Genomic DNA, 27,451 nt, shown 5'->3' with positions numbered 1-27,451 from the left:
TACAAGAGCCATAGGTTGTGTAGGAGCAGACAAATAACCACTGCTTGGTCAAGGAATCAGAGGCAGCTCCTAGATGGGGAGTCTTCACGGCCTGTCCTGTTTGTGGTGGCGCATCGCTGGCACTCAAAACATTCACTCAATGGCTGTCAAACTCATGTATTGTCTTTGCCAATGGCGCTTCAAGTGTCTAGAATGCTGCACATTTTGAAGCTCATAGTCGAGTAGAAATAATACTATGTCTACCTGTGAGGCTGAGCACAGCTGACTTCGCAAAGTGGTAGGCAGAAGAAGTACACTCAAAGTTCGTCAAGCACTAGTGGTGGATGATAATGACAATGGTGACGACGACGCAGAACAGGTACTACTTGAGGATGTGACATGACTGACAGAGATGGGAGTGATAAGAAGAAAAGGAGGAGAATTTGAGGCTTGCTCTGATTTATGGCCAGATTGATTTAAATGAGCAGGTGATGTTCCATGTGTGCTGATGGAGAGCTCTAGCTCCAATTCTACACGAGCTGGGATGTCAACAGGTTATGTTTGTCTTGCAGAGCCTACAGACTGCTAACGAATCATTTGGTTGCAATGTTCAAAAAATCTCCCATATACGAGATACCTACATATTTGACTCAACACCACCACGAGCAGACCTTTGAGGCGCTGTTGAGCAGCCTCCGCCAACAGCACGTGGCAACACTGGCTCCAGAGCTCACAGCAGAATACGATTTTGCATCAGAGGATATTTTAGCCTGCATTGTGTATCATTGAAGACAATACCCTCCTCCTCTGATGAGCTCACCTCTTCTACACACCTTTTTGGTTCCCATGTCTGGCTGATAATTGTCTCTGTGTGGGAAATGGCCATAGTTGCTTGACCTTCACTCCTCCTCTCTCCTATCCACTTGATTCCCACATTCACAGAGAAATAGAAATTTGCCCTATCTCAGAGTGCTACCACGTGCTACCACCACAGCTTGCAGGGCCAGCAACTCAGCTTGACATTGGTACAGTGTTCTTTAGTTCCTTCTGTCCCATCTGAGTCTGAAAGTTAACTATTCATGTCTTCAAATAAATCAACTGAAATTTGTTGCAGTGTAGTATCTTCCTTAGTCCCCAGGATGTTGTGGGATAGGGGACTATGGGATGCACAACATTAAATGTCATGGCGATGGAGTTGGACAGAGCATAACACTGACTAAAGCTGAATGTGCCGCTGTCAGAGACTACATTATCCTATTGTTACTGAGGCAAGTGATGTAACATATATTGCATTATACCCTCCACTTTCTCCCCAATCATTATCAAGGGAAACTATCAGGAGAAACCGCCAGGTGGGCACTTCCCAGCGGTTTATGCTGCCCTGACAGTGAGAGCCAGGAGCCTCAGACAGCCTGTGACAGCTGTACTCACAGCGCCCGAGAGCTGGGCAAGAAAACAACAAAACCACAGAGCTGGAGTGAGCAGAACGCAATGTGGTGAGTGTACTGACAGGACCTGTGATCACATGACCACAGGGGGCAGGGCTTAGCATCCTCTTGCTGGAGAATGCAGGATACTACAGGGACACTGAGCAGAGAAGAAGAGAAAGGGGGTAACCGGACACGACGCACCGATGCACGTTGTGAAAATTTGGCACGACGTAGGCAGCGGATGCAGTTTTTCAACGCATCCGCTGCCCATTCTAAAGTCCGGGGAGGAGGGGGAGGAGGGGGCAGAGTTCCGGCTGTGCATGTGCAGTAGGAAATGGCGGACGCGACGTACAAAAAAACATTCACTCGAATGTTTTTTTGCCGACGGTCTGCCAAAACACGACGCATCCAGTGCACGACAGACGTGACGTATGGCCATACATCGCGATCCGTCAGCAATACAAGTCTATGGGCAAAAAATGCATCCTGCGGACACATTTGCAGGATCCGTTTTTTCCACAAAACGACTCATTGCGACGGACGTCTCACGATGCAAGTGTGAAAGAAGCCTTAACGAGAGAGGTATCGTGGTACACAAGGAGCAGGCTAATCAAGAATAGTCAGGGGCGTAGCAGGAGTCAGAAAAGTGGAAAAGTATATAACATTTAATTTATTTCTCAAAACTTTCTACCACATGTAGTCAACCCGGGTAGAATATCAAATCAACCAGAAATGTTGCATAAGAATTAAGTTTCCATTATTTTTATGCACTATTATACCCATGACATAGAGACGATAATGCCATGTTGATTGGCAGGTGACCGCAGTGAAAAGAAGTTTTAGCGATAAAAGCCTTATCCTGTAGCTTGGTAGAGCTGGAGTTCTGGGTTCAAATCTCACCAAGGACGATATCTGCAAGGCGTTTGTATGTTCTCCCAGTGTTTGTGTGGCTTTATTCCAACACTGTAAAGTCATACTGAATTTTGATTGTGAGCCCCAATGGAAACAGTGATGATGATGACTGTAAAGCACTGTGGAATTAATGGAGCTATATATTTGAGTAAAATAAATAAATCAATATATAAAGAAGTCCTGAAATGGCATATAAAGGCAGAAGAAAAGATTTAATGACAAAACTCATTATTTTTTTCTGCACATACTTTACTTAACATAATAAAGTTTTGTGCTTCCTGTTATTTGTTTTTATTGTATTTTTTCAACATTAAATGTTTTGGAGCTGTGACCCTACCCTACACTCTTTTATTTAAAAAGAACATATATTATGTATGCTGACTCTGTTATCTTTGTGATAGATATTTATTTTAGTATTAGATATTTGAAAACAATTATTCTCTCACCTTTCTGACTCGCTGGTTTTCAGAATTTGTAAAGCCAAAAACAATACTATTGTAATTAGTAAAATAACTCCGGAAATTTTCAAGCACTGAATGTTGCTGCAGACGAACCTGAAAGACAACCCAAAATGTATTAAGCCAATTTTATAACACATTTGTAAAAAGTCTTCTGTGGGTAATTTCACTCTATATTCTTTAGTGCAAATTACTACAAAGTTGCAGGAAGTTCATAGGTGTCAACTTGATACAATGATACTTTCTTTAGCCAATGCTTGTTTATGATGCAAGTAAAGCCCCCATCCTAGCAATACATTCTCAACCCTTTAATCCCTTAACCACCAAGGGTGGTTTGCACGTTAATGACCGGGCCAATTTTTACAATTCTGCCCACTGTCCCTTTATGAGGTTATAACTCTGGAACGCTTCAACGGATCTTGGCGATTCTGAGAATGTTTTCTCGTGACATATTTTACTTCATGATAGTGGTAAAATTTCTTTGATATAACTTGTGTTTATTTGTGTAAAAAACAGAAATTTGGCGAAATTTTGGAAAATTTTGCAATTTTCAAACTTTGAATTTTTGTGCCCTTAAAACAGAGAAATATGTTGCACAATATAGTTAATAAATAACATTTCCCACAAGCAGGACTGTATTTGTCACTAGGCACTTGAGGGCACGTGCCTAGGGCGGGACGATGCGGGGGGTGGCACCTGAGCAAGGTTTTTTTTAAATCAAAGTCCGGGGGTCACCTCTCGACCGCCCGCCCACCTCCTTGAAGACGACATATTCACCTACTCCAGCGATGCCTGGTCTCTGCGCCGGCAGCTCGTCCTGCGTGAGTGGTCACTTGGTACCGCTCATTAAGGTGATGAATATGGACGCATATTCATGACCTTAATGAGCAGTACCACGTGACCGCTCACTCAGGGAGAAGGTGCTGCGCCTGCGCCGGGACAGAGCTGGGGGAATGTTCGGCGCCGTGTAGAAAAGGTGAGTATGCCAGCCAGGGAGGACGTGGAGCTGAGCCATGCAAGATGGGAGCAGGGAGCCGATGAGCCATGCAAGATGGGAGCGGGGAGTCGATGAGCCATGCATACAGGGAGGGTGGGGGGGAGATGAGCCATGCAAGATGGGAGCGGGGAGCCGATGAGCCATGCATACAGGGAGGGGGGGAGATGAGCCATGCAAGATGGGAGCGGGGAGCCGATGGGCCATGCATACAGGGGGGGGGGAGGGAGATGAGCCATGCAAGATGGGAGCCGATGAGCCATGCATACGGGGGGGAGATGAGCCATGCAAGATGGGAGCGGGGAGCCGATGAGCCATGCATACAGGGGGGAGAGAGATGAGCCATGCAAGATGGTAGCGGGGAGCCAATAAGCTGTGCATACAGAGAAAGGGGAAAGATGAGCCATGCAAGATGGGAGAGGGGAGCCGATGAGGCATGCATACATGGAGGATGGGAGAGATGAGTCATGCATACAGGGAGGATGGGGGAGATGTGCCATGCATACAGGGAGGGGGGGAGATGTGCCATGCATACAGGGGGGGGAGATGAGCCATGCATACAAGGAGGGGGGTCATTATACAGTATGGAGCATCATGTGTGGCTATTATACAGTATTGAGCATCATGTGTGGCCATTATACAGTATTGAGCATCATGTGGGGCCATTCTACAGTATTGAGCATCATGTGTGGCCATTATACAGTATGGAGCATCATGTGGCCATTATACAGTATGGAACATCATGTTGGGCCATTATACAGTATGGAACATCATGTGGGGCCATTATACAGTATGGAACATCATGTGGGGCCATTATACAGTATGGAGCATCATGTGGGGCCATTATACAGTATGGAACATCATGTGTGGCCATTATACAGTATGGAGCACTGTGTGGCCATTTTTTTGTTTATAATTATTGTTTATGAAACAGTGTGATCTGAAGTGCTAAATGGGTGTGGTTGGGACGTGGATATGGGTGTGACTAGTTGTGAAATGGGTGTGGTTAGAGGTGTGGCCTAAAATTTGCCACGTGGCGCGCCACAAACTTTATTCCTCTTACACCTCCTTTACAAGTTGGGAGGTATGGTACCGCATTTGCTGGATCACAGCAAGTGCCGCAAATGTCTGCAAATCCCATAGGGAATGAATGAGGCCAAACGTAGTGTTGCCATAAGTGATGTTACGCGGCAGATGCGGAAAAACTGCCAGATCTGCTGCAAAAGGCTACTTTCACATCAGCGATTTTGGCCAAAAGTCACTGCCGATAGTGTCATGCTCACCAATGGGGGAGGCAGCACTAAAAGTGCCTAGGGCAGCATAAACTCTAAATACGGCCCTGCCCACAAGTCTACTTTACATCATAACAATATTGGAAACAAATTTTTTTTGTTAGGAAGTTATAAGGGTTAAAAGCTGACCAGCAATTTCTAATTTTTACAACAAAATTTACAAAACCATTTTTTTTAGGGACTACCTCACATTTGAAGTCACATTTAGGGGTCTATATGGCAGAAAATACCCAAAAGTTACACCATTCTAAAAACTGCACCCCTCAAGCTGATCAAAACCACATTCAAGAAGTTTATTAACCCTTCAGGTGCTTCACAGGAGCAGAAGCAATGTGGAAGGAAAAAATGAACATTTAACTTTTTAGTAACGAAAATGATCTTTTAGCAAAAATTTTGTTATTTTTCCAAGGGTAACAGAAGAAATTGGACCACGAAAGTTGTTGTCCAATTTGTCCTGAGTACGTTGATACCCCATATGTGGGGGGAACGACTGTTTGTGCGCACGGAAGTGCTCGGAAGGGAAGGACTGCCGTTTGAGTTTTTCAACCTAAAATTGGCTGAAATTGCGATCGGACGCCATGACACGTTTGACGAGCCCCTGATGTGCCTAAACAGTGGAAACTCCCACAAGTGACTCCATTTTGGAAACTAGACCACCTAAGGAACTTGTCTATATGTGTGATGAGCACTTTGAACCCCCAGGGGATTCACAGAAGTTTATAACGCCCAGGCGTGAAAATAAAAAATCATATTTTTTCCACAAACATGATCGTTTAGTCCCAAATTTTTTATTTTCCCAAAGGTAACAGGAGAAATTGGACCACGAAAGTTGTCCTGAGTGCGCTGATACAGTGGTGGGGGGGAAACATAGTTTGGGCACACGGCAGGGCTAATGATGTGCCTAAACAGTGGAAACCCCCCACTAGTGACCCCATTTTGGAAACTAGACCCCTAAAGAACTTATCAAGATGTGTGATGAGCACTTTGAACCCACAGGGGCTTCACTAAAGTTTATAATGCCCGGGCGGTAAAAAAAAATTATATTTTTTCCCCCACAAAAATGATTTTCTAGTCCCCAATTTTTTATTTTCCCAAGGGTAACAGGAGAAATTGGACCTCATATGTTGTTGTCCAATTTGTCCTGAGTACTCTGGTACCCAATATGTGAGAGAAAACTACTGTTTGGGTACACGTCAGGGCTTGGAAAGGAAGTAGTGACGTTTTGGAATGCAGGCTTTGATGGAATGTTCTGCAGCCATGATGTTCCATTTGACGAGCCCCTGATGTGCCTAAACAGTGGAAACCCACACAAGTGACCCCAATTTGGAAACTAGACCCCCTAAGGAACTTGTCTAGATGTGTGGTGAGAACTTTGAACACCCAAGTGTTTCACTAAAGTTTATAATGCCCGGGCATGAAAATAAAAAGTCCTATTTTTTGCCCACAAAAATGATCTTTTAGTCCCCAATTTTTTATTTTCCCAAGTGTAACAGGAGAAATTGGACCTCAAATGTTGTTGTCCAATTTGCCCTGAGTACACTGGTACCCCATATGTGGAAAAAACTGTTTGGGCATACGCTGGGGCTCGAAAGGGAAGTACTGACGTTTTGGAATGCAGACTTTGATGGAATGGTCTGCGGGCATCATGTTCCATTTGCAGAGCCCCTGATGTGCCTAAACAGGAAAAAACCCACAAGTGACATCATTTTGGAAAGTAGACCCTCAAAGAACTTATCTAGATGTGCCCCCTTTGGAACTAATCTGTTTTTTGTAAAGTAAATTAGAAGAGCATGGAGGTGTGGTACAATTTGAAGCAATCCTTCATACACAGGCCAGGTTTTTCGGGTCAGGTGTCGCATTGATTAGTGGTGTCCTTGCGTATTCCCCTTTTGTAACACACTCGGCACCTTTTTTGCGGCTTATGTTTTCTTCCAGTTGGCGGGACCACCCCCGGAAAATGCTGACCTGGTACGATACGAGCACCTTCAGTTCCAGAAGTACTAGTTCTGTGAAGCCGGTGGTGTCAAATTTCATTCCTGATTCTGCCACAAAATCAGGAATCAGTGGCTCCTAATTTTCAGGTGGCGAAGTCCATATGGGGTCCGCAGTGGGGTGCGATGGTTCATCTTCGCAATGGTGGGCGTTGTTTCTTCTTCATCTTCATCAATGATGGGTGCTGCCTCATCTTCTGTCCTGCGGCGTCTGTGTGGCAGTTCCTCAGGACCGGAGGAGGAAGATGAGGAGGGGAAGGAGGATGAGGAAGCATCGGAAAAATAAAGAAAAGTGGGATCCTATCCCTCGCTATCAGTGTCGGAGGCAAGGAAAGAATATGCCTCCTGCAATTAATAGCGCTGTTGGGACGAACGGGACGAGCTGAACATTTTTTTATGAGTATGGTGCTTGGAAGTACTTTATTGATAACTATGTGTACGTGTGAGGGGGATAGTGATTGGTGCAAACTATTCTGAAAAGAAAAAGCTAAAGGAAAAAAAAGCAAATAGGGAGAAAAAAATACCTGTGAAAGGAAAAGTCTAAAACAGCAGGCTCTAGCTCTGATAAGTGATCCGCGTCACTTATCAAAGTTCAGCGGCTGCTGGGTGTGCGAACGGGATGTGAAAAAAAAGGAAAACGGCAGGTACCAGAGCTCTAATAAGTGAACCGCATCACTTATAAAAGTTTGGCGGCTACGGGATGTGTGTACGGAGTTAGCGCACATGGGACTTAGGAAAAAAAACGAGCACGTGTGTTGATCAGTGAACTGCATCGCCAATCAATGCTCAACGGCTGCTAAACATGTGCACGGAGGCGGTGCAAAGAGGGATGGAGGGGGGTAAAAAGAGGGGGAAGGAAGGATGGGGGGATTCGGGTGGATGAAGAGAGATCGGGTAGGGATCAGGGATAACACTTGTTGTAGTCTTTCTTCTGTCTTCTTTCTTCTGTCTTTTCTAAAGCAAGGATTGTGGTGTTACAGGCTTCTGTAACACCACAAGGCCAAGCACAGGAGATCTGGCTGTGTGGCCACTCTGCAGAAATCCTCAGCTAGAGTGAGGACCCCTGCAGAACGGTCAGACAGGTCACAGGCACCTGACAGACAGGTCACAGAGCCGTCACACAGCTGCTGTGAGCTGTCATTTGTGTGATCGAATGATCACATCGATCCCACCAATCACTGCAGACCCTTGTGACCATGGCAACTGCCTAGGATCGCTCTGGTCCTAGACAGATAACGACAAAACACACGGCACTCAAGGATCCTGTGTGGTGCCCAAGTCAGGTTTCCAGCCCGTCAATCCAATAGTAATAAATCACTTGGCACTCAAATGGTTTCTTTCAGATGAAAAAAGTGAACATCCCATTTATTTGTGCATCCAGTTCAAAGATTATTTAAACGTTTTCGGTCAAATCACAAGACCTTCATCAGAAATATCCTTAACAAAACTGGAAGCATAGGACAATGAGGTATATGAGCCTAGGCAACCCGGGATGGAAAGCGCACCTGGAGCGTCCGGGATCACTCCAGACAGCGTGACGGACCGGACGTCTATAAGTGCCATATGCAGCGGCGGATACACGCCCTCCTTCTCTCTTCAAGGATCTGAGGTAAAAAAATTTTTTTGCCCAGACCCAGTGCGTCCCTAGCTTAGTTTTTTTCTTATGGTCCAACACACCTGTATAATTTTCTGCAGACGCTCCAGGTGCGCTTTCCATCCCGGGTTGCCTAGGCTCATATACCTCATTGTCCTATGCTTCCAGTTTTGTTAAGGATATTTCTGATGAAGGTCTTGTGATTTGACCGAAAACGTTTAAATAATCTTTGAACTGGATGCACAAATAAATGGGATGTTCACTTTTTTCATCTGAAAGAAACCATTTGAGTGCCAAGTGATTTATTACTACTGGTCCTAGACAGGTCACAGCCAGGTCACCAGCAGGGCACCCAGCGGTCACAACGTGACCGCCGCTGTGCCCTGTAATTGGTGCAATTGTCGATAACATCGATCGCGACAATCAGCTCCTGCAGGCCCTGCTGGGCCTGTCCTAGGCTCTGACCTAGGATCGGTGCTATTACAGCACCGATCCAGGTCAGTACAGGCAGGACACAGCACGCTAATACCACTGCTGCGCCTTGAGATTGGCGCGATTGTGCCAATCCGGGGGGTGTTTGCCGGTGCCTGGCATAGCCAGGCACCAGCCTAGGATCGAGTACATCAGTACTCGATCCTAGCCTGGGACCACATTGTTTCAGCCAATCTGATTAGCTGAAACAATGAGAAACGCTGTGATTGGCTGTTCAGAATTGAACAGTCAATCACAGCGATCGGGAGGCTTGAGGAGCGGCGCCAGACCCCAGGATGCCAAAGCCATCTTCAGTGAGGTAAGATGGCGTCGGAAATTAAATACGATCACCGCAACTTAAGTCGCAAGGTCGTATTAAATGGCATGACGTACTATCCCGTCCCTGCGAATTAAGTCCCAGGTCACCTCGATGGGATTGTACGTCATATGGGATTAAGGGGTTAAGGACCTCTGATATGCCTTTTTACGGCAGTCATTAAAAAGCTTTATTGCTCAGCACTGATTTGTTATGGTTCTGAGAAACAAGTAAATGGTGCCCCCATGGTGCTATGTAGAAACATTCCAGGTAGCTGAAACCCTAGAGTAAAGAGTCTGGGCATTTATTTTTTGAGGTGACACAATCATCATCAGCTAACAAATAACAGCAATCTCAATTTTTTAAAAAAGTGAATAGCTTATTACAAATCATTTTTCTCGCCTCTAACATTCTATGATCTATCAGAAGTGACAAGAGTGGCGGATTGTACTTTTGTGTCACAAATCACGCTGTGCTGTGCATTACAATGTGAATAGTGTCATGCATTTTTAGTGTGTATTGTGATGTAGACTGTGATATGGTATAGTATAAGTATTGTTAATATATAATATATAATATAATATATATAAGCACCACTTATCTATAGTGTAAGATAACTAATGTATACACTCCCTGACAGAAGTTATGTCGCTTATCCATGTTATGTAAATAAAAGCTTATAACCTGACGTTAAATTCATCCATTGGTTGTATAAATTATTCTTTTGAAAGCTGAAACCCTCTGAAATGTGGTTTTGGTTAAGAAAATAAATTGGCATCAATGCAGAAATATTGATCAGTTAATGGACACAGAATGTTCAGATTTTGGCAAGACAACAGTTTTGTTGCCCACAGAAAGTAATGTGATATTCAAAAAAATAATTAACTTAACATGCAAATATATGCTGCATTACATTGGTGAATAAAGTTGTGGTGCTATTAGAGTAATATATAATATTTTGTGTGACTTCCATGAGCTTGAAGAACTGCATCCATGCGGTTCAACAATGATTCATACAATTTACTAATTAAGTCATCAGGAATAGCAAAGAATGCAGTCTTACATGCCTCCCAGAGTTCATCTGGATTATTTGATTTTGTCTTCCAAGCTTCTACTATTATCCTACCCCAAACATGCTCAATGATGTTCATGTCTGGTGACTGGGCTGGCCAGTCCTTGAGCACCTTGATCTTTTTTGCCTGGAGGAACTGTGTTGTAGAAATGGATGTATGAGATGGAGCACCACCCTGCTGCAGAATTTCACCCCTTTTATGATTCTAATTTTGTGAGAAGCACCTGCATTTGTGCTTTGGGGTGGCCTGTGGGCAGGTCTTTCCTTGGTTTCTCTGACTTAGAGCAGGAAGATTAGACTCTGCCTACGGTTCCACCCCATAGCACTGTCAACTCTATAACTGAAAACTTCTAATACTGATTGCACAAGAACCACAAAACGGATTTCTTCACCCTGGGTATCATTTTAATCAGTGTAAAAGCACCATCATGACAATGCCTGTAGTTTACTAAGGCTGGTTTCACATTTGCGGTTGTGTCCACAGCGTTTATGCCTCATACATCCACATGTGTCGTCTTTTCCTATCTTTAACATTAGGGATGCAGGTGCCTTCGATTGGATGCTTTTTGCCGCGTTTGATGATGCAAGCGTCTTTTTGTTATCTGCGGCTTGGCGCGGTAAACGCTACATGTTGTAATTTCATTTCTTGAAGCTCATCAAGAGAATGCCAAGAGTGTGCAAAGCAGTCATCAAAGCAAAAGCTACTTTGAAGAACCTAGAATATAAGACATAATTTCAGTTGTTTCACACTTTTTTGTTAAGCATATAATTCCACATGTGTTAATTCATAGTTTTGAGGCCTTCAGTGTGAATGTACAATTTTCATAGTCATGAAAATACAGAAAAATCTTTAAATGAGAAGGTGTCCAAACTTTTGGTCTGTACTGTAAGTATTTTTGTGGTGTATTGGATTGTGTTGTATTGCCTAATCTGTATGTTTCTATTCCACAGGAGTTGGCGCTTTTACTATTGTAACTGTTTGATACTAATGTTTTTATTTTTTTTTCACAGCACCTGGAGCAGCACTCTTGACCCTGGTTATGGAGCAGTCCTTCATCAAACATCCACGGACCCGTCCCAGCCATCCAGCTGCGCTGCAGCAAGTGGGCTTGCAACACAGACTGGAGACCAGGAAGCTGGTCCATCAGGTGTTCCCCTATCCCAGTCCTCTGCCTCTGCCTCTTTTTTGGGGGGCTCTTCTTGGCAGCGGCAGAGGGCCTCGGACAGGTCACTCATGAGCTCGGTCTTTCATGATGAACTCAAGGCGATGGGAGGCATACTGGATGGTGGCTTCAAACTTATGAATATGCAGCGCCCCAGAGTCCTGATCGTGCAGTATTGTCGCTCTGCCGCTAAGGGGAGTGATGGTACGTCTGATTGTACTAAAAGAGTTCACCTGACCAGGTATCACAGTCACACACTACACTTCACACTCCGGCCACCAGGGGGAGCAAAAGGTTCTATTTACTAGGCCACTCCTCACACTCTGGTAAAACTGGGGGTTGGATAGGAAGTTGGAGAGAAGTTGACTGGGTTTTGCCCAGGTAGCATCTAGTGAGAGGAGAGCGTTGCTTGGGAAGACTCAGGGGGATCCCTGTCAGGGGTGGGATCCTGACAGTGGCCTAGCAAGAGACAGATCGTTACGGAGCCACGCCTGCACTTCATTGCGGCGGCCTCCTAAGAAAGGACAAGAAGGGGAGTATATTGTGGAGAAGTGAGAAACGAGATCACAGCACTAGGAGATAGTACCGGGAGGAGTCGTGCCCTAAGATCGTGGCAACATCCTTCTGAGGCGCGTAGCCGGCGGCCGGAACGCCGAGGAAGTAACAGGCTCTACGCATTACTTTGAACTATGGCAGGGCAGTCAACTCTAGGTTGGCTGTCTCACCTTTTCACCTAAGTAGACAACGGAGGCAATTGTGGGAGAGGGACGTCTCTAGGGTCCCTATAAAATAACTCCAGGCCTACCCCGTCATACGCGTGCGTCCTAGCCATACCAACTGGGGGACGGAGAGAGAACATCAGAAACAGATACAAGAGTTGTGAGGACTATCCCGTGGTGCTCAGCAGGGAGGTACTACAACACACAGGAAAAAGTAGGAAGGTTATTGATTTCCACTTGTTAAGGGAACTCTGGATGTGCCTTTGGACCGGCCGGTCTCAGCTTGCCCTGTTAGCAGTGCTCTGGATTGTGGATGCCGAAGTCTACAGTAAAAGGTAAAGAGACTGCAACCCTGTGTCCTCATCATGTACACTATCACCATCTACACCTCGTGGGAAGCCCTGGGGACATACTTCACCTGTGGGAAAGTATACCATCTAGCTGCCATTCCATCACCCCAGCGGACCCCTAGCAGCATCGGTCATTCTGACCGAATACCACAGGTGGCGTCACGAACACTTGACAGACTTCTACCTGCACCTTTGATTGGGCGCCCCTTAGCAGGGCCACGGACCGGGTCGGGCCACCATGACATCCCCAGAACCAAGACAGAGAGACCCGGTACCGAGTACCCCGCTGCCCTGCATTTGGGGGCCGCTCCAATTTCACTTATCCAGGATGTCACCCAAAGCCTTGACCAAGTGAAAGCCGACCTCTAGAGGCCAGCACATCTCAATTTGATTAAAAAAATGAAGGGCATGTCAGAACACCTTACTCCTGATCTCCAGCTCAGTGTCATGCAGGCCTGCAATGCTGCTTATATGCAGACTATGCAGCAGACTCGGTATTTTCAGCATCAGTGGTGGCATTTCCACCTGTGCCAACAATGGCACGCTTAACCTCAATGCCGAGCTCTGCTGCATACCACTGCACGGCCACCACCATTCCAAGCACTGCCGGACACAACTACAGCTCTACCACTGTGCCGAGTGCTTTTGGACAGCCCAGCGCCACCACCATGCCAACTGCTGCTCCTGCTTGGACATCTTCCACTTCCACCAGCATGCAGCAGCAGCACACGGACCCTGGCATGGCCTTCACCACCACCACTATGCAGCAGCAGCACCAGGACCCAGGCATGGCCTTCACCACCACCACCATGCAGCAGCACACGGACCATGACAGGTCAGCCACCATCACCGGGCCGCAAGAAATGAGCACACCAAGGCTCCCCAGACTGCAGCGCCGATCCCAAAAAGGAGAAAGAAAAAAACAGTGGACTATCGCCATCCCTCCCCCCTCACCTCCCAATGTGTCTGTTATGTCAGCTTTGTCTCACCCTTCCAGTGTGTCTCTGCCGTACCATCCCTCTAGTACCATTCCTGAACTCCCTGACCCCACTAGTTTAATTGCCCATTCTCCTGCAACCCCTGCGTCATCTTCAGCCAGCCAGGCCTCCCAGATACATACACCCCAGTTCTGTCACTCAACCCCAAGCCGGCGCAGTTAATTTTTTTTTTTTAAATAAATGTCAATGTTTTCTGCCCCCAATACTGTTTGGTTATTTGTGTATTTCGTTGTCGGCAACACACACACCGTGCACCAAATAAACACACTGCGCCGTACACTTTGTGTTTTTGCCACCTCATAGCTCCAGGAGTGTGACAGGTCAAACACTGCAGCTTTGCTTCTTGTGTTTGGTATGTGTTCTGTCCATTCTAGGAAGGACAGGGTGTTCGTATTATGCATTAAAGTTTTAGTACTATAGTGTTTGGTTTGCTGTGTGATAGCACCATCTAGCGGTGGTTAAATTTATTATCTGTGTCTTAGTAATAATTAGATTGTTGCATTGTGGGATTGTACCAAGGCATCCTGGGAGAGGGAGACTCCATTATTTTCTGTGTATTTCCTGGGACACACATGCTCATGTGCTGTGCTGGAACTATCTCACTTACTTGCCATCCTGGTTAAGTTTATCCGGTAAGATTGTTACCTCTGTTCTGCAAATATAGTGTTGTACAGAATGTGATTTACTGTATAGCAGCCAGTACATAGGAAATTTATTATCTGTGACTTACTGTATGTAGTTATATACAAGTTGTATCATACAGTTTACTTTCTCTATTAGTTGCAGCTGTGCTCTTATTTTACCCAATACTTATTCATGTCATTTGTATTTTTATAGTTTTACCGCGCTCATGTTTGCCAATAAACAAGTTAGACTACAGAGAACAGTCTGCTTATTTGGGAGACAGAAGTGGTTTATGCCGTATGTCGGATCACACACCGTATCAGCGTGTATGAAGACAGAACAGTATGGAGCTATGAGTTGTCAAAAACATATATTACTTGTCTTTTCTCCATAATCTCTTCAGTATGCTTAATGTATGTGATGCAGACTGAAGAGACAATGGAGGTTACAAAGCAGATCTATACTCAACAGGTCATGTGTCAGAAATAGTGAATTCATGAGGCTGGGTTTTGTGCATCATGAACTCATTATTTCTAACACATGACCTGGTGAGTATAGATTTGCTTTGTATTATACCTCTATCTTCTCCTCGGTCTATGTTCAGTAGATAAAATGCAGAAGAGATTCAGGATGTAATGACGTCAACTACCATACCATTAACATCATAAGTGATTTTTAGAGGAACGACCTAGGAGACTCGGTACAGGTATCAAAGCAAGTTGTTTATTAACAACAAATATTAGTACCATTTTAAAACATAACTCGTACTGACCCAAAGCCAACAGCACATTTTACACAATATTATCTTGCCATGCCACACGTCCGATGTCAGATACAAAATAGGCAGCAAATTGGTTCTGCATGTGGGCAACTTCAACAGTTGACTGCAGAGGGTGATGATTGTAATCTGGCAATGGGTTTGCAACTGTTTCCTCCAGTTCAATGTTGGGTCGCTCCTTAGCCATTATCTAATTGTGGAGAACCACACAGGCTTTGACAACCTCATCGACTGTCTCCATTTTTAGATTAATGGCTGTCCCAAGAATGCGTCATTTTGACACAAGAATCCCAAAGCTACACTCAACTGTTCTTCAGGCCCTGGTCAGTCTGTAGTTATAAATCCTTTTAGTGTGGTTCAAGTCCCGACTGGAATATGGCTTCAGCAGGTTTTCACCTGCTGAAAGGCCTCATCTCCAACCATAACAAATGGCATCGGTGGGCCTTGAGTGTTGGGGAGAGGTTGTGGTAGGGGAAAATTAAAATTTTTGCCAAACAAACGTCGACCCATATCCGAGTTCTTGCAAGTCTGGGAGTCATTGCCACGGCCAAAAGCTCCAATGTCCACGGCGATAAAGCAACAGTCCGTATCTGCTATTGCCATCAGCACTACATAAAAATATTTCTTGTAGTTAAAGTGCTCCGATCCAGATCGGGTGGGTTTGGTAATCCGTATGTGCTTTCCATCCACTGCTCCTAAACAGTTGGGGATATTACACACTCTCCAGAATTTGTCGGCAGTTTCCATCCACATGTCCGCAGTGGGTAGGGGGATAAATTCATCCCGGAGTATGTTCCACAAAGCCCGGCAGGTGTCCTCAACTATTCCAGACAAGGTGGAAATTCCAAGCCGGTACTGCAAGTGGAGCGATGATAAGCGCTCTCCGGTAGCCAGAAATCTGAAAGAAAAAAAAAAATACAGACAATTCTATTTATGGTGGGGTTTTGCTAAACACATAAAGGAAAATACAAATAATACATGGCAGAACAATAATAATTATGACAGGCATTTGTTTAGATTTTTTACGTACCTTAGTGTGACCAGGAGACGTTCCTCTGCAGGAATCGCTCTACGAGTTGGCTGTCCTGTCTCCCAATGTTTCCTTGGACATGACCAAGCAAATCCTGAAAAGTCTCCTGAGACATCCTGGTATATTCTGGGAATTTGTCCCGGTTGGCATTGAGCTCGCCATATAGCATGTGGTAGGCTACACGGCTCTCCCGCAGTTCAATAATGGGGTGTCTCCAATAACACCAACGCCGTATTCTCTGTTTTTCTCAATTTCTTTGTTGCTCCCAAGCAAACGCATAGGCAAGAAATAGCTTTATACTTAAATCCAGGTTGAAATAAAAGCTCTCCATGTGAAGATCCAACATGACACAGGATACAGAAGCAAACTGTGAAGATTTCAGCTGACCAAGGGTCTATATAACGATATCCCATAACACTCGCCCACTGTTGTCCCATTGGCGGTGTCTGTTTATCTAGATTATTCTCCTGTAAAATTTTCTACCATGTGCACAGAAAACGCAAACGCATGCAAAACGCATGAAAAAGCATGCAAACGCTGCGGGTTTTTTTACCGCATGCATTAGCTTATGCGTCTAAAAAAACGCTGCATTTGCACGCGTTTGCATGCGGTTTATTGTGCGTTTCAGGTTGCGGCATAAACGCTGTAGACACAACCGCAAATATGAAACCAGCTTTAGCAAAATCATGCTGGCAGGTTCCCTTTAAGTCATTTTGTTATTCACATTTTTTGCAGGGCAATTTCCCTACTCTTACCCCCATTTTGCTTCCTTTTGCAGCTCCCTAGCCCATACCACGACCTTTTGCAAACATTTTCCAGCACCAAAGTTTGGTTACCCATTGATTTTTATTTGGTTAGGGTCCGGGATCAAGTTTGGGTCAAATTCTGGTACCTGGAACCGAACTTTGGACTCAAGTTCAGCCAAATCTGATGAACCCGAGTTTCCACAAGTCCATTCATCCCTAATAATAATAACTCTATAACTCAGTGAATAAGTCAGTGAATAACTTAGTGATTCTATGTTTGCTTTTTTGTGACATTGTGCTTTATATTAGTAGTAATGTTCGGTCGATGTATATTGTGTTTTCTTTATGAAAACATCGTAAGTTTAGAAAAAATTTGCAGTTATAAAACTTCAAATTTTTTCTACCATTACATCAGATTGTCATGTCACGCAATAAAGTTAATAAGTAACATTTACAATATGTCTATTTTATGTCAACTTTTTCATTTGACATTTCATTTTGCTTCTGTGTTACGTAGTTTAAAAGCTTAGTAGCAATTTTTTTGTCTTTTCAAGGACATTAACAGACATGTCCATTGGCAGGAAAAACGTTGCCTAAAATACACACTTTTTTATGCTATTGTTAATGCGTTTTTTCCCTACTCATTGGGATGGGTGAAAAACACTGTAAGAATGGATATGCTATAGATTTGAAAATACTTAAAGTCTGCAATTAAAAAATAAGCAAGGTATGGGTGAGATTTCGGATGTCCTATTCACTTTGTTGATAATGTAAAACGCTGCTTTTTTTAAAGCAAAATGTGGGGAAAATACAAAATGCAACGTGTGCTCATAACTTAAGGTGGTTGTCCTTGTTATAATGTAAACAGCAGCCAAACAAGTACACATAAAAAAAAACACAGAAAAGGAATTGAGAGGATGCGTTCTGCAGAGCCGTATGCTGTAGTAGTCAGTGGTCACCTACGCTTATGTATCGCTAGCTTTAGGCAGGGTATACATTTTATAGGTGTAGCATAGCAAGGTACGCTGTGATTTTCTACACTCCTGAGAAAATCGTATGTCTGGAGTAATGGTGGTCTCATATTAGTATAGGGGTACTACTTAGTAAGTATTAATGTCTCTTTATTTTATTAGTTTTTTTTTGTAAACCTACTCACTCAAGCAAGTCACAATTGAACTCCACAACATAAAACGAGTAAAAGTGTTCGATATGTTAGTCACTTATTATGCTGTATATACCATGTTAGTGCACAAAGTATAACACATGCAGTATAGAGGATATATGACTGTACATATTATAGTATGACTACAGACATCAGATATTACATCAGTCACATTTTATCCTGTATATTACATCAGATGTCTGTATATACAGCATTTTACATACAGTATACAGGATATGTGATAAACAATGACTACAGATATCAGATGTTATATACAGGATAGCATGTGACTTGTATATTATACTTTGTGTACGGATATCAGATGTTATATACAGGATAGTATGTGATGGTATATATTATACTATGTGTACAGACATCACATTGTATATACAGGATAGTATGTGACTTATATATTATACTATGTGTACAGACATCAGATGTTATACACAGGATAGTATGTGATAGTATACACTCACTGGCCACTTTATTAGGTACACCTGTCCAACTTCTTGTTAACACTTAATTTCTAATCAGCCAATCACATGGCGGCAACTCAGTGCATTTAGGCATGTAGACATGGTCAAGACAATCTCCTGCAGTTCAAACCGAGCATCAGTATGGGGAAGAAAGGTGATTTGAGTGCCTTTGAACGTGGCATGGTTGTTGGTGCCAGAAGGGCTGGTCTGAGTATTTCAGAAACTGCTGATCTACTGGGATTTTCACGCACAACCATCTCTAGGGTTTACAGAGAATGGTCCGAAAAAGAAAAAAAATCCAGTGAGCGGCCGTTCTGTGGGCGGAAATGCCTTGTTGATGCCAGAGGTCAGAGGAGAATGGGCAGACTGGTTCGAGCTGATAGAAAGGCAACAGTGACTCAAATCGCCACCCGTTACAACCAAGGTAGGCCTAAGAGCATCTCTGAACGCACAGTGCGTCGAACTTTGAGGCAGATGGGCTACAGCAGCAGAAGACCACACCGGGTACCACTCCTTTCAGCTAAGAACAGGAAACTGAGGCTACAATTTGTACAAGCTCATCGAAATTGGACAGTAGAAGATTGGAAAAACGTTGCTTGGTCTGATGAGTCTCGATTTCTGCTGCGACATTCGGATGGTAGGGTCAGAATTTGGCGTAAACAACATGAAAGCATGGATCCATCCTGCCTTGTATGGAGCATCTTTGGGATGTGCAGCCGACAAATCTGCGGCAACTGTGTGATGCCATCATGTCAATATGGACCAAAATCTCTGAGGAATGCTTCCAGCACCTTGTTGAATCTATGCCACGAAGAATTGAGGCAGTTCTGAAGGCAAAAGGGGGTCCAACCCGTTACTAGCATGGTGTACCTAATAAAGTGGCCGGTGAGTGTATATTATACTATATATACAGATATCAACAGATATCAGATGTTATATACAGGATAGTATGTGAAGGTATATATTATATTATGTGTACAGATATCAGATGTTATACACAGGATAGTATGTAATGTTATTATATATCATACTATGTGGACAGATACACTCCCTGACAGAAGATATGTCGCTTATCCATGTTATGTAAATAAAAGCTTATAATCTGACGTTAAATTCATCCATGGGTTGTATAAATTATTCTTTTGAAAGCTGAAACCCTCCAAAATGTGGTTTAGGTTGAGAAAATAAATTGGCATCAATGCAGAAATATTGATCAGTTAATGGACACGGAATGGTCAGATTTTGGCAAGGCAAAAGTTGCCCTAAGAAAGTAATGTGATATTCAAACAAATAATTAACTTAAAATACAAATATATGTTGCATAACATTGGTGAATGAAGTTGTGGTGCTATTAGAGTCATATTTAATACTTTGTGTGACTTCTATGAGCTTAAAGGACTACATCCATGCGGTTCAACAATGATTTATAGAATTTATTAATGAAGTCATCAGGAATAGCAAAGAATGCAGTCTTACATGCCTCCCAGAGTTCATCTAGATTCTTTGGTTTTGTCTTCCAAGCTTCCTCTTTCATCCTACCCCAAACATGCTCAATGATGTTCATGTCTGGTGACTGGGCTGGCCAGTCCTTGAGCACCTTGATCTTTTTTGCCTGGAGGAACTTTGTTGTAGAGATGGATGTATGAGATGGAGCACCATCCTGCTACAGAATTTGACCCCTTTTATGATTTGGAATATAAGAGGTAGCTAATACTTCTTGATATTTTAGGCTGTTGATATTGCCTTCCACCTTACAAATGTTTTGCACACCCCCATACTGAATGTAACCCCAGACCATGATCTTTCCACCACCAAATTTAATTGTTTTCTGGGTGTATTTTGGATCTATGTGGGCTCCAGTAGGTCTCCTGCAGTATTTGCATTGGCTGTGGTGTAATTCTACTGAAGATTCATCATAGAAATCCACCTTCTGCCACTTTTCCAGCATCCATCTGTTTAGCAGGCTGTGGGACTTTGCAAATGTCACAAGGTTTTTTAATTTGCCTTTTGTTTAGTGCTGGCTTCTGGGCACTGATTCGACCATGGAGGCCTTTTTGAGACAGAATCCTACAAACTATTCTAGTTGACACAGGGACTTGAGGTGACCAGGCCTGTTGGAGCTTTGCTGTAGTGGAAGAGGGGTTTGCTTTGGATTTTCTAACCAACAAACTTTCCTACTGAGCAGTTGTCTTGCAGGGTTGGCCGGACCTGGGTTTGTCAAACACATCTTCAGTCTCTTCAAATCTTTTTTAATTCTTTGCACTTGATGCTGAGACACATTAAAGGTGCCAGCCACCTCTGCAGTGGATCTGGTCTTCAGCCTCTTGATAATCCAGGCTTTGGTCGCAGGGTGGATTTTTGGCATGTTGTCAGAGCTAAAGTTGCAGTTCAAGTGAAGGTCTTCTTATTATACACACATTAATTAACCGATCATTTACTGAGCACAGATGAGGATGTAAACTAGGATTGGGTGCATTATATTACCAGGGGACAAACCTTTTGTCTTGCCAAAATCTGACCATTCTGTGTCCATTAGCTGATCAAAATTTCTGCATTGATGTCAATTTATTTTGTTAACCTAAACCACATTTCAGAGGGTTTCAGCTTTCAAAAGAATAATTTACACAACCAATGGATTAATTTAATGTCAGGTTATAAGCTTTTATTTACATAACATGGATAAGCGACATAACTTCAGTCAGGGAGTGTACATTATATTTATACTGCTTACCAAAGTCTATGTGTCATGCACAGTGTGGGAAGACTAAGTGCAACATGAAGGGATGAAGGGAAGGAAACCCAGACACTAGGGATTAGTGACGACCCCTAGGCAGATCTGATAACATCCTGCCTTCTCTACCATTCCTAAATTGGTTCCTCACCAATCACTGAGCAGGAACCTAAGTCCTGTATCTATCCAGATCCTGTCAGCACCGGCGAACTGCCACGGCTGAGCAGGGTGACTCACCAACACTGCAGGAGAGCCTGGGGTCAGATGTCGTGGGGAAAGATCAGGCAGACGGGACCTGAGCAGCGTGGTGAGAGGAGATGCTGAGGATAGCAGTAAACAGAAGGACCTGCGATCAGGTGACCACAGTGGGCAGGGCTTATTGTCCTGCTGCTGGAGATGAGTGCAGGATGCTACAGGGACCCTGAAGTATAGGAGTGGGGAACTCAGGTAGTACAAACAGGGGTCATACACGGAGAGTGTGGCGCGGTACAGGAGGGGCGAGCAGAGAATAGTCAGAATGTAGGCAAGAAGTCATACACGGAGATAGCAGCACAGTACAAGAGGGACTGGCAGAACTCTTAACGGGGACAGAACCAGACCAGAACCAGACAAGCATAAAGTAGCACAGGTGGATTGCACCCCAAGAGCCGTGGGGTACTCGGTACCGGGTCCTTAGGTTCACTGTTATGGACCTGGTGGTTAGGTGCACCAGGAATGACCTGATAGTTAAACACGGAATCGGGACGAGCTCTGGGGAAATGGGAACTCTGCTGACCGCAAACCCTACTCCTATCAACACAACTAGAAATAGCCGTGGAGCGTGCCTGACTCTGCCTAGATGCCTCTTCACAGCCTAAGAGCTAACTACCCCTAAAGAAAGGAAACAAAGCCTCACTTGCCTCAGAGAAATTTCCCCAAAGGTAAAAGCAGCCCCCCCCACAAGTATTGACTGTGAGTTAAGAGGAAATCACAAGCACAGGATGAAATAGGCTTTAGCAAAGGGAGGCCAGTCTAACTAAACAGATTGAGGATAGAAAAGGGATCTTTGCGGTCAACACAAAAAACTACAAAACCACACAGAGTGTGCAAAAAATACCCCCGCACCGACTCACGGTGCGGTGGTGCCACTCTGCACCCCTAGAGCTTCCAGCTAGCCAGGCAGTTTCATGATAGCAAGCTGGACTAGAACTTAGCAAGAAAAACGATATGTAACAAATGAACAAGCAGGAACTTAGCTTCGCTGGAGTAGACAGGTCCTCAGAAAGATCCAGGAGAGATCTGAACCAGTACTAGAACATTGACAGCTGGCATGGAGTAACGATCTGAGTGGAGTTAAATAGAGAATCCAGTCTAGCCCTAAATGAGGGCAGGTGGGGAAGGAATCTCAGAACCAGCAGCTCCACTCACAGCCACCAGAGGGAGTCCACGGACAGAACTCACCGAAGTACCATTCATGACCACAGGAGGGAGTTCGAGAATGGAATTCACAACAGTACCCCCCCCTTGAGGAGGGGTCACCGAACCCTCACCAGAGCCCCCAGGCCGATCAGGACGAGCCAAATGAAAGGCACGAACTAAATCGGCAGCATGGACATCAGAGGCAACAACCCAGGAATTATCCTCCTGACCATAGCCCTTCCATTTGACCAAGTACTGAAGTTTTCGTCTCGAAATACGAGAATCCAAAATCTTCTCCACCACATACTCCAACTCCCCCTCGACCAACACCGGAGCAGGAGGATCAACGGAGGGATCCATAGGCGCCACATATCTCTGCAGCAACGACCTATGGAACACATTATGGATGGCAAAAGAAGCAGGAAGGGCCAAACGAAATGATACAGGATTAAGAATTTCAGAAATCTTATAAGGACCAATGAAACGAGGCTTAAACTTAGGAGAAGAAACCTTCATAGGAACATAACAAGATGATAACCAAACCAAATCCCCAACACGAAGTCGGGGACCAACACGGCGATGGCGGTTAGCGAAACGTTGAGCCTTCTCTTGGGACAAGGTCAAATTGTCCACCACATGAGTCCAAATTTGCTGCAACCTGTCCACCACAGAATCCACACCAGGACAGTCCGAAGGCTCAACCTGCCCTGAAGAAAAACGAGGATGAAAACCAGAATTACAAAAAAAAATCGAAACCAAAGTAGCCGAACTGGCCCGATTATTAAGGGCGAACTCAGCCAATGGCAAGAAGGTCACCCAATCATCCTGATCCGCAGAAACAAAGCATCTCAGATAGGTTTCCAAAGTCTGATTGGTTCGTTCGGTTTGGCCATTTGTCTGAGGATGGAAAGCCGAAGAAAAAGACAAATCAATGCCCATCTTAGCACAAAAGGAACGCCAAAACCTTGAAACAAACTGGGAACCTCTGTCAGACACGATGTTCTCCGGAATGCCATGCAAACGAACCACATGTTGGAAAAATAATGGAACCAAATCAGAGGAAGAAGGCAATTTAGGCAAGGGTACCAAATGGACCATTTTAGAGAAGCGATCACAAACCACCCAGATGACCGACATCCTTTGAGAAACAGGAAGATCTGAAATAAAATCCATGGAAACATGCATCCAGGGCCTTTTCGGGACCGGCAAGGGCAAAAGTAACCCACTGGCACGAGAACAGCAGGGCTTAGCCCGAGCACAAGTCCCACAAGACTGCACAAAAGAACGCACATCCCGCGACAAAGAAGGCCACCAAAAGGACCTAGCCTCCAAATCTCTGGTACCAAAAATCCCAGGATGACCAGCCAACACCGAACAATGAACCTCAGAGATAACTCTATTAGTCCATCTATCAGGGACAAACAGTTTCTCCGCTGGACAACGGTCAGGTCTATCAGCCTGGAACTCCTGCAGCACCCGCCGCAAATCAGGGGAGATGGCAGACAGAACTACCCCCTCTCTGAGAATACCAGCTGGCTCAGGAACCCCAGGAGAATCAGGCACAAAACTCCTTGAAAGGGCATCAGCCTTCACATTCTTAGAACCCGGAAGGTACGAAACCACAAAATTGAAACGGGAGAAAAACAGCGACCAACGAGCCTGTCTAGGATTCAACCGCTTGGCAGACTCGAGATAAGTCAGATTCTTGTGATCTGTCAAGACCACCACGCGATGCTTGGCTCCTTCAAGCCAATGTCGCCACTCCTTGAATGCCCACTTCATAGCCAACAACTCCCGATTGCCAACATCATAATTACGCTCAGCAGGCGAAAACTTTCTTGAAAAGAAAGCGCATGGCTTCATTACAGAGCAATCAGAACTTCTCTGAGACAAAACAGCCCCTGCTCCAATTTCAGAAGCATCAACCTCGACCTGAAAAGGGAGCGAAACATCTGGCTGACACAACACAGGAGCCGAAGAGAAACGCCGTTTCAACTCCTGAAAAGCCTCAACGGCCGCAGAGGACCAATTCACCACATCAGCACCCTTCTTGGTCAAATCAGTCAACGGTTTAACAACACTAGAAAAATTAGCGATGAAGTGACAGTAAAAATTGGCAAAGCCCAGAAATTTCTGAAGGCTCTTCACAGATGTAGGCCGAGTCCAATCATAAATAGCTTGGACTTTAACAGGATCCATCTCGATAGTAGAAGGGGAAAAAATGAAACCCAAAAAGGAAACCTTCTGAACTCCAAAGAGACACTTCGATCCCTTCACAAACAAGGAATTAGCACGAAGGACCTGGAACACCATTCTGACCTGCTTCACATGGGACTCCCAATCATCCGAAAAGACCAAAATATCATCCAAATATACGATCATGAATCTATCCAGATACTTTCGGAAGATGTCATGCATAAAGGACTGAAACACAGAGGGAGCATTAGAAAGGCCGAATGGCATCACCAGGTACTCAAAATGGCCCTCGGGCGTATTAAATGCTGTTTTCCATTCATCGCCCTGTTTAATACGCACGAGATTATACGCCCCTCGAAGGTCTATCTTGGTAAACCAACTAGCCCCCTTAATCCGAGCAAATAAATCAGACAGTAAAGGCAAAGGGTACTGAAATTTGACCGTGATTTTATTAAGAAGGCGGTAATCTATACAAGGTCTCAGAGAACCATCCTTCTTGGCCACAAAAAAGAACCCTGCTCCCAATGGTGACGACGACGGGCGAATATGCCCTTTCTCCAAGGACTCCTTTATATAACTCCGCATAGCAGCGTGTTCTGGCACAGACAAATTGAAAAGTCGTCCCTTAGGGAACTTGCTACCAGGAATCAAATTAATAGCACAATCACAATCCCTATGAGGAGGTAGGGTACTAGACTTGGGCTCATCAAATACATCCCGGTAATCCGACAAAAACTCAGGGACTTCAGAAGGAGTGGAGGAAGAAATTGACAACAATGAAACATCCCCATGTACCCCTTGACAACCCCAACTGGACACCGACATTGATTTCCAATCCAATACTGGATTATGGACCTGCAGCCATGGCAAACCCAACACGACCACATCATGCAGATTATGCAACACCAAAAAGCGAATATCCTCCTGATGCGCAGGAGCCATGCACATGGTCAACTGGGTCCAGTACTGAGGCTTATTCTTGGCCAAAGGCATAGCATCAATTCCCCTCAAAGGAATGGGATGCTACAAGGGCTCCAAGAAAAAACCACAGCGCCTGGCAAGCGTCCATCAAATTCAGGGCAGCGCCTGAATCCACAAATGCCATAACAGAATAGAATGACAAAGAGCAAATCAGAGTAATGGACAAAAGAAATTTAGGCTGTACAGTACCAATGGTGACGGACCTTGCGAACCGCTTAGCGCGCTTAGGACAATCAGAGATAGCATGAGTGGAGTCACCACAGTAAAAACACAGCCCATTCTGACGTCTATGTTCTTGCCGTTCAGCTCTGGTCAAAGTCCTATCACATTGCATAGGCTCAGGCCTCTGCTCAGAGGATACCGCCAAATGGTGCACAGTTTTGCGCTCACGTAAGCGCCGATCGATCTGTATGGCCAAGGACATTGATTCATTCAGACCAGCAGGCGTGGGGAAACCCACCATAACATCCTTAAGGGCTTCAGAAAGACCCTTTCTGAAAATTGCTGCCAGGGCACACTCATTCCACTGAGTAAGCACAGACCACTTTCTGAACTTCTGGCAATATACCTCCGCTTCATCCTGACCCTGACACAAAGCCAGCAAAATTTTCTCTGCCTGATCCACAGAATTCGGTTCATCATAAAGCAATCCCAGCGCCAGAAAAAACGCATCTACATCACACAATGCAGGATCTCCTGGCGCCAGGGCGAATGCCCAGTCTTGAAGGTCGCCACGCAACAAAGAAATAATGATTCTTACTTGCTGAATAGGGTCACCAGAAGAGCGGGGTTTCAGAGCAAGAAACAGTTTACAATTGTTTTTGAAATTCAGAAATGTAGATCTATCCCCAGAAAACAAATCAGGAATTGGAATTCTAGGCTCCAACATAGGATTCTGAACTACATAATCTTGAATGTTTTGTACCTTTGCAGCGAGTTGATCTACACTAGAGGACAGACCTTGAATGTCCATATCCACACCTGAGTTCTGAACCACCCAGAGTTTAAGGGGAAAAGAAAGGCAAAACACACTGCAGAGAAAAAAAAATGGTCTCAGAACTTGATATCCAGGAGAGATCTGAACCAGTACTAGAACATTGACAGCTGGCATAGAGTAACGATCTGAGTGGAGTTAAATAGAGAATCCAGTCTAGCCCTAAACGAGGGCAGGTGGGGAAGGAATCTCAGAACCAGCAGCTCCACTCACAGCCACCAGAGGGAGTCCACGGACAGAACTCACCGAAGTACCATTCATGACCACAGGAGGGAGTTCGAGAATGGAATTCACAACAGTACCCCCCCCTTGAGGAGGGGTCACCGAACCCTCACCAGAGCCCCCAGGCCGATCAGGACGAGCCAAATGAAAGGCACGAACTAAATCGGCAGCATGGACATCAGAGGCAACAACCCAGGAATTATCCTCCTGACCATAGCCCTTCCATTTGACCAAGTACTGAAGTTTTCGTCTCGAAATACGAGAATCCAAAATCTTCTCCACCACATACTCCAACTCCCCCTCGACCAACACCGGAGCAGGAGGATCAACGGAGGGATCCATAGGCGCCACATATCTCTGCAGCAACGACCTAT

At 44.7% G+C, this 27,451-nt stretch overlaps 1 protein-coding gene across 1 annotated transcript in view; it reads right to left on the bottom strand.

Moving 5' to 3' along the window:
- Positions 1-27,451, bottom strand: part of LOC143804026 (uncharacterized) — a 185,485-nt gene that overhangs the window by 120,585 nt on the left and 37,449 nt on the right. Inside the window, exon 2 of the mRNA XM_077281771.1 lies at positions 2,768-2,875. Coding sequence (XP_077137886.1) covers positions 2,768-2,875 — 108 coding nt within the window. The remainder of the gene's footprint in view (positions 1-2,767; positions 2,876-27,451) is intronic.

The sequence above is a fragment of the Ranitomeya variabilis genome, chromosome 2 (assembly GCF_051348905.1).
Source record: "Ranitomeya variabilis isolate aRanVar5 chromosome 2, aRanVar5.hap1, whole genome shotgun sequence".
Classification (NCBI taxonomy): Eukaryota; Metazoa; Chordata; class Amphibia; order Anura; family Dendrobatidae; genus Ranitomeya; species Ranitomeya variabilis.
This window is presented reverse-complemented; position numbering and strand designations above follow the sequence as displayed.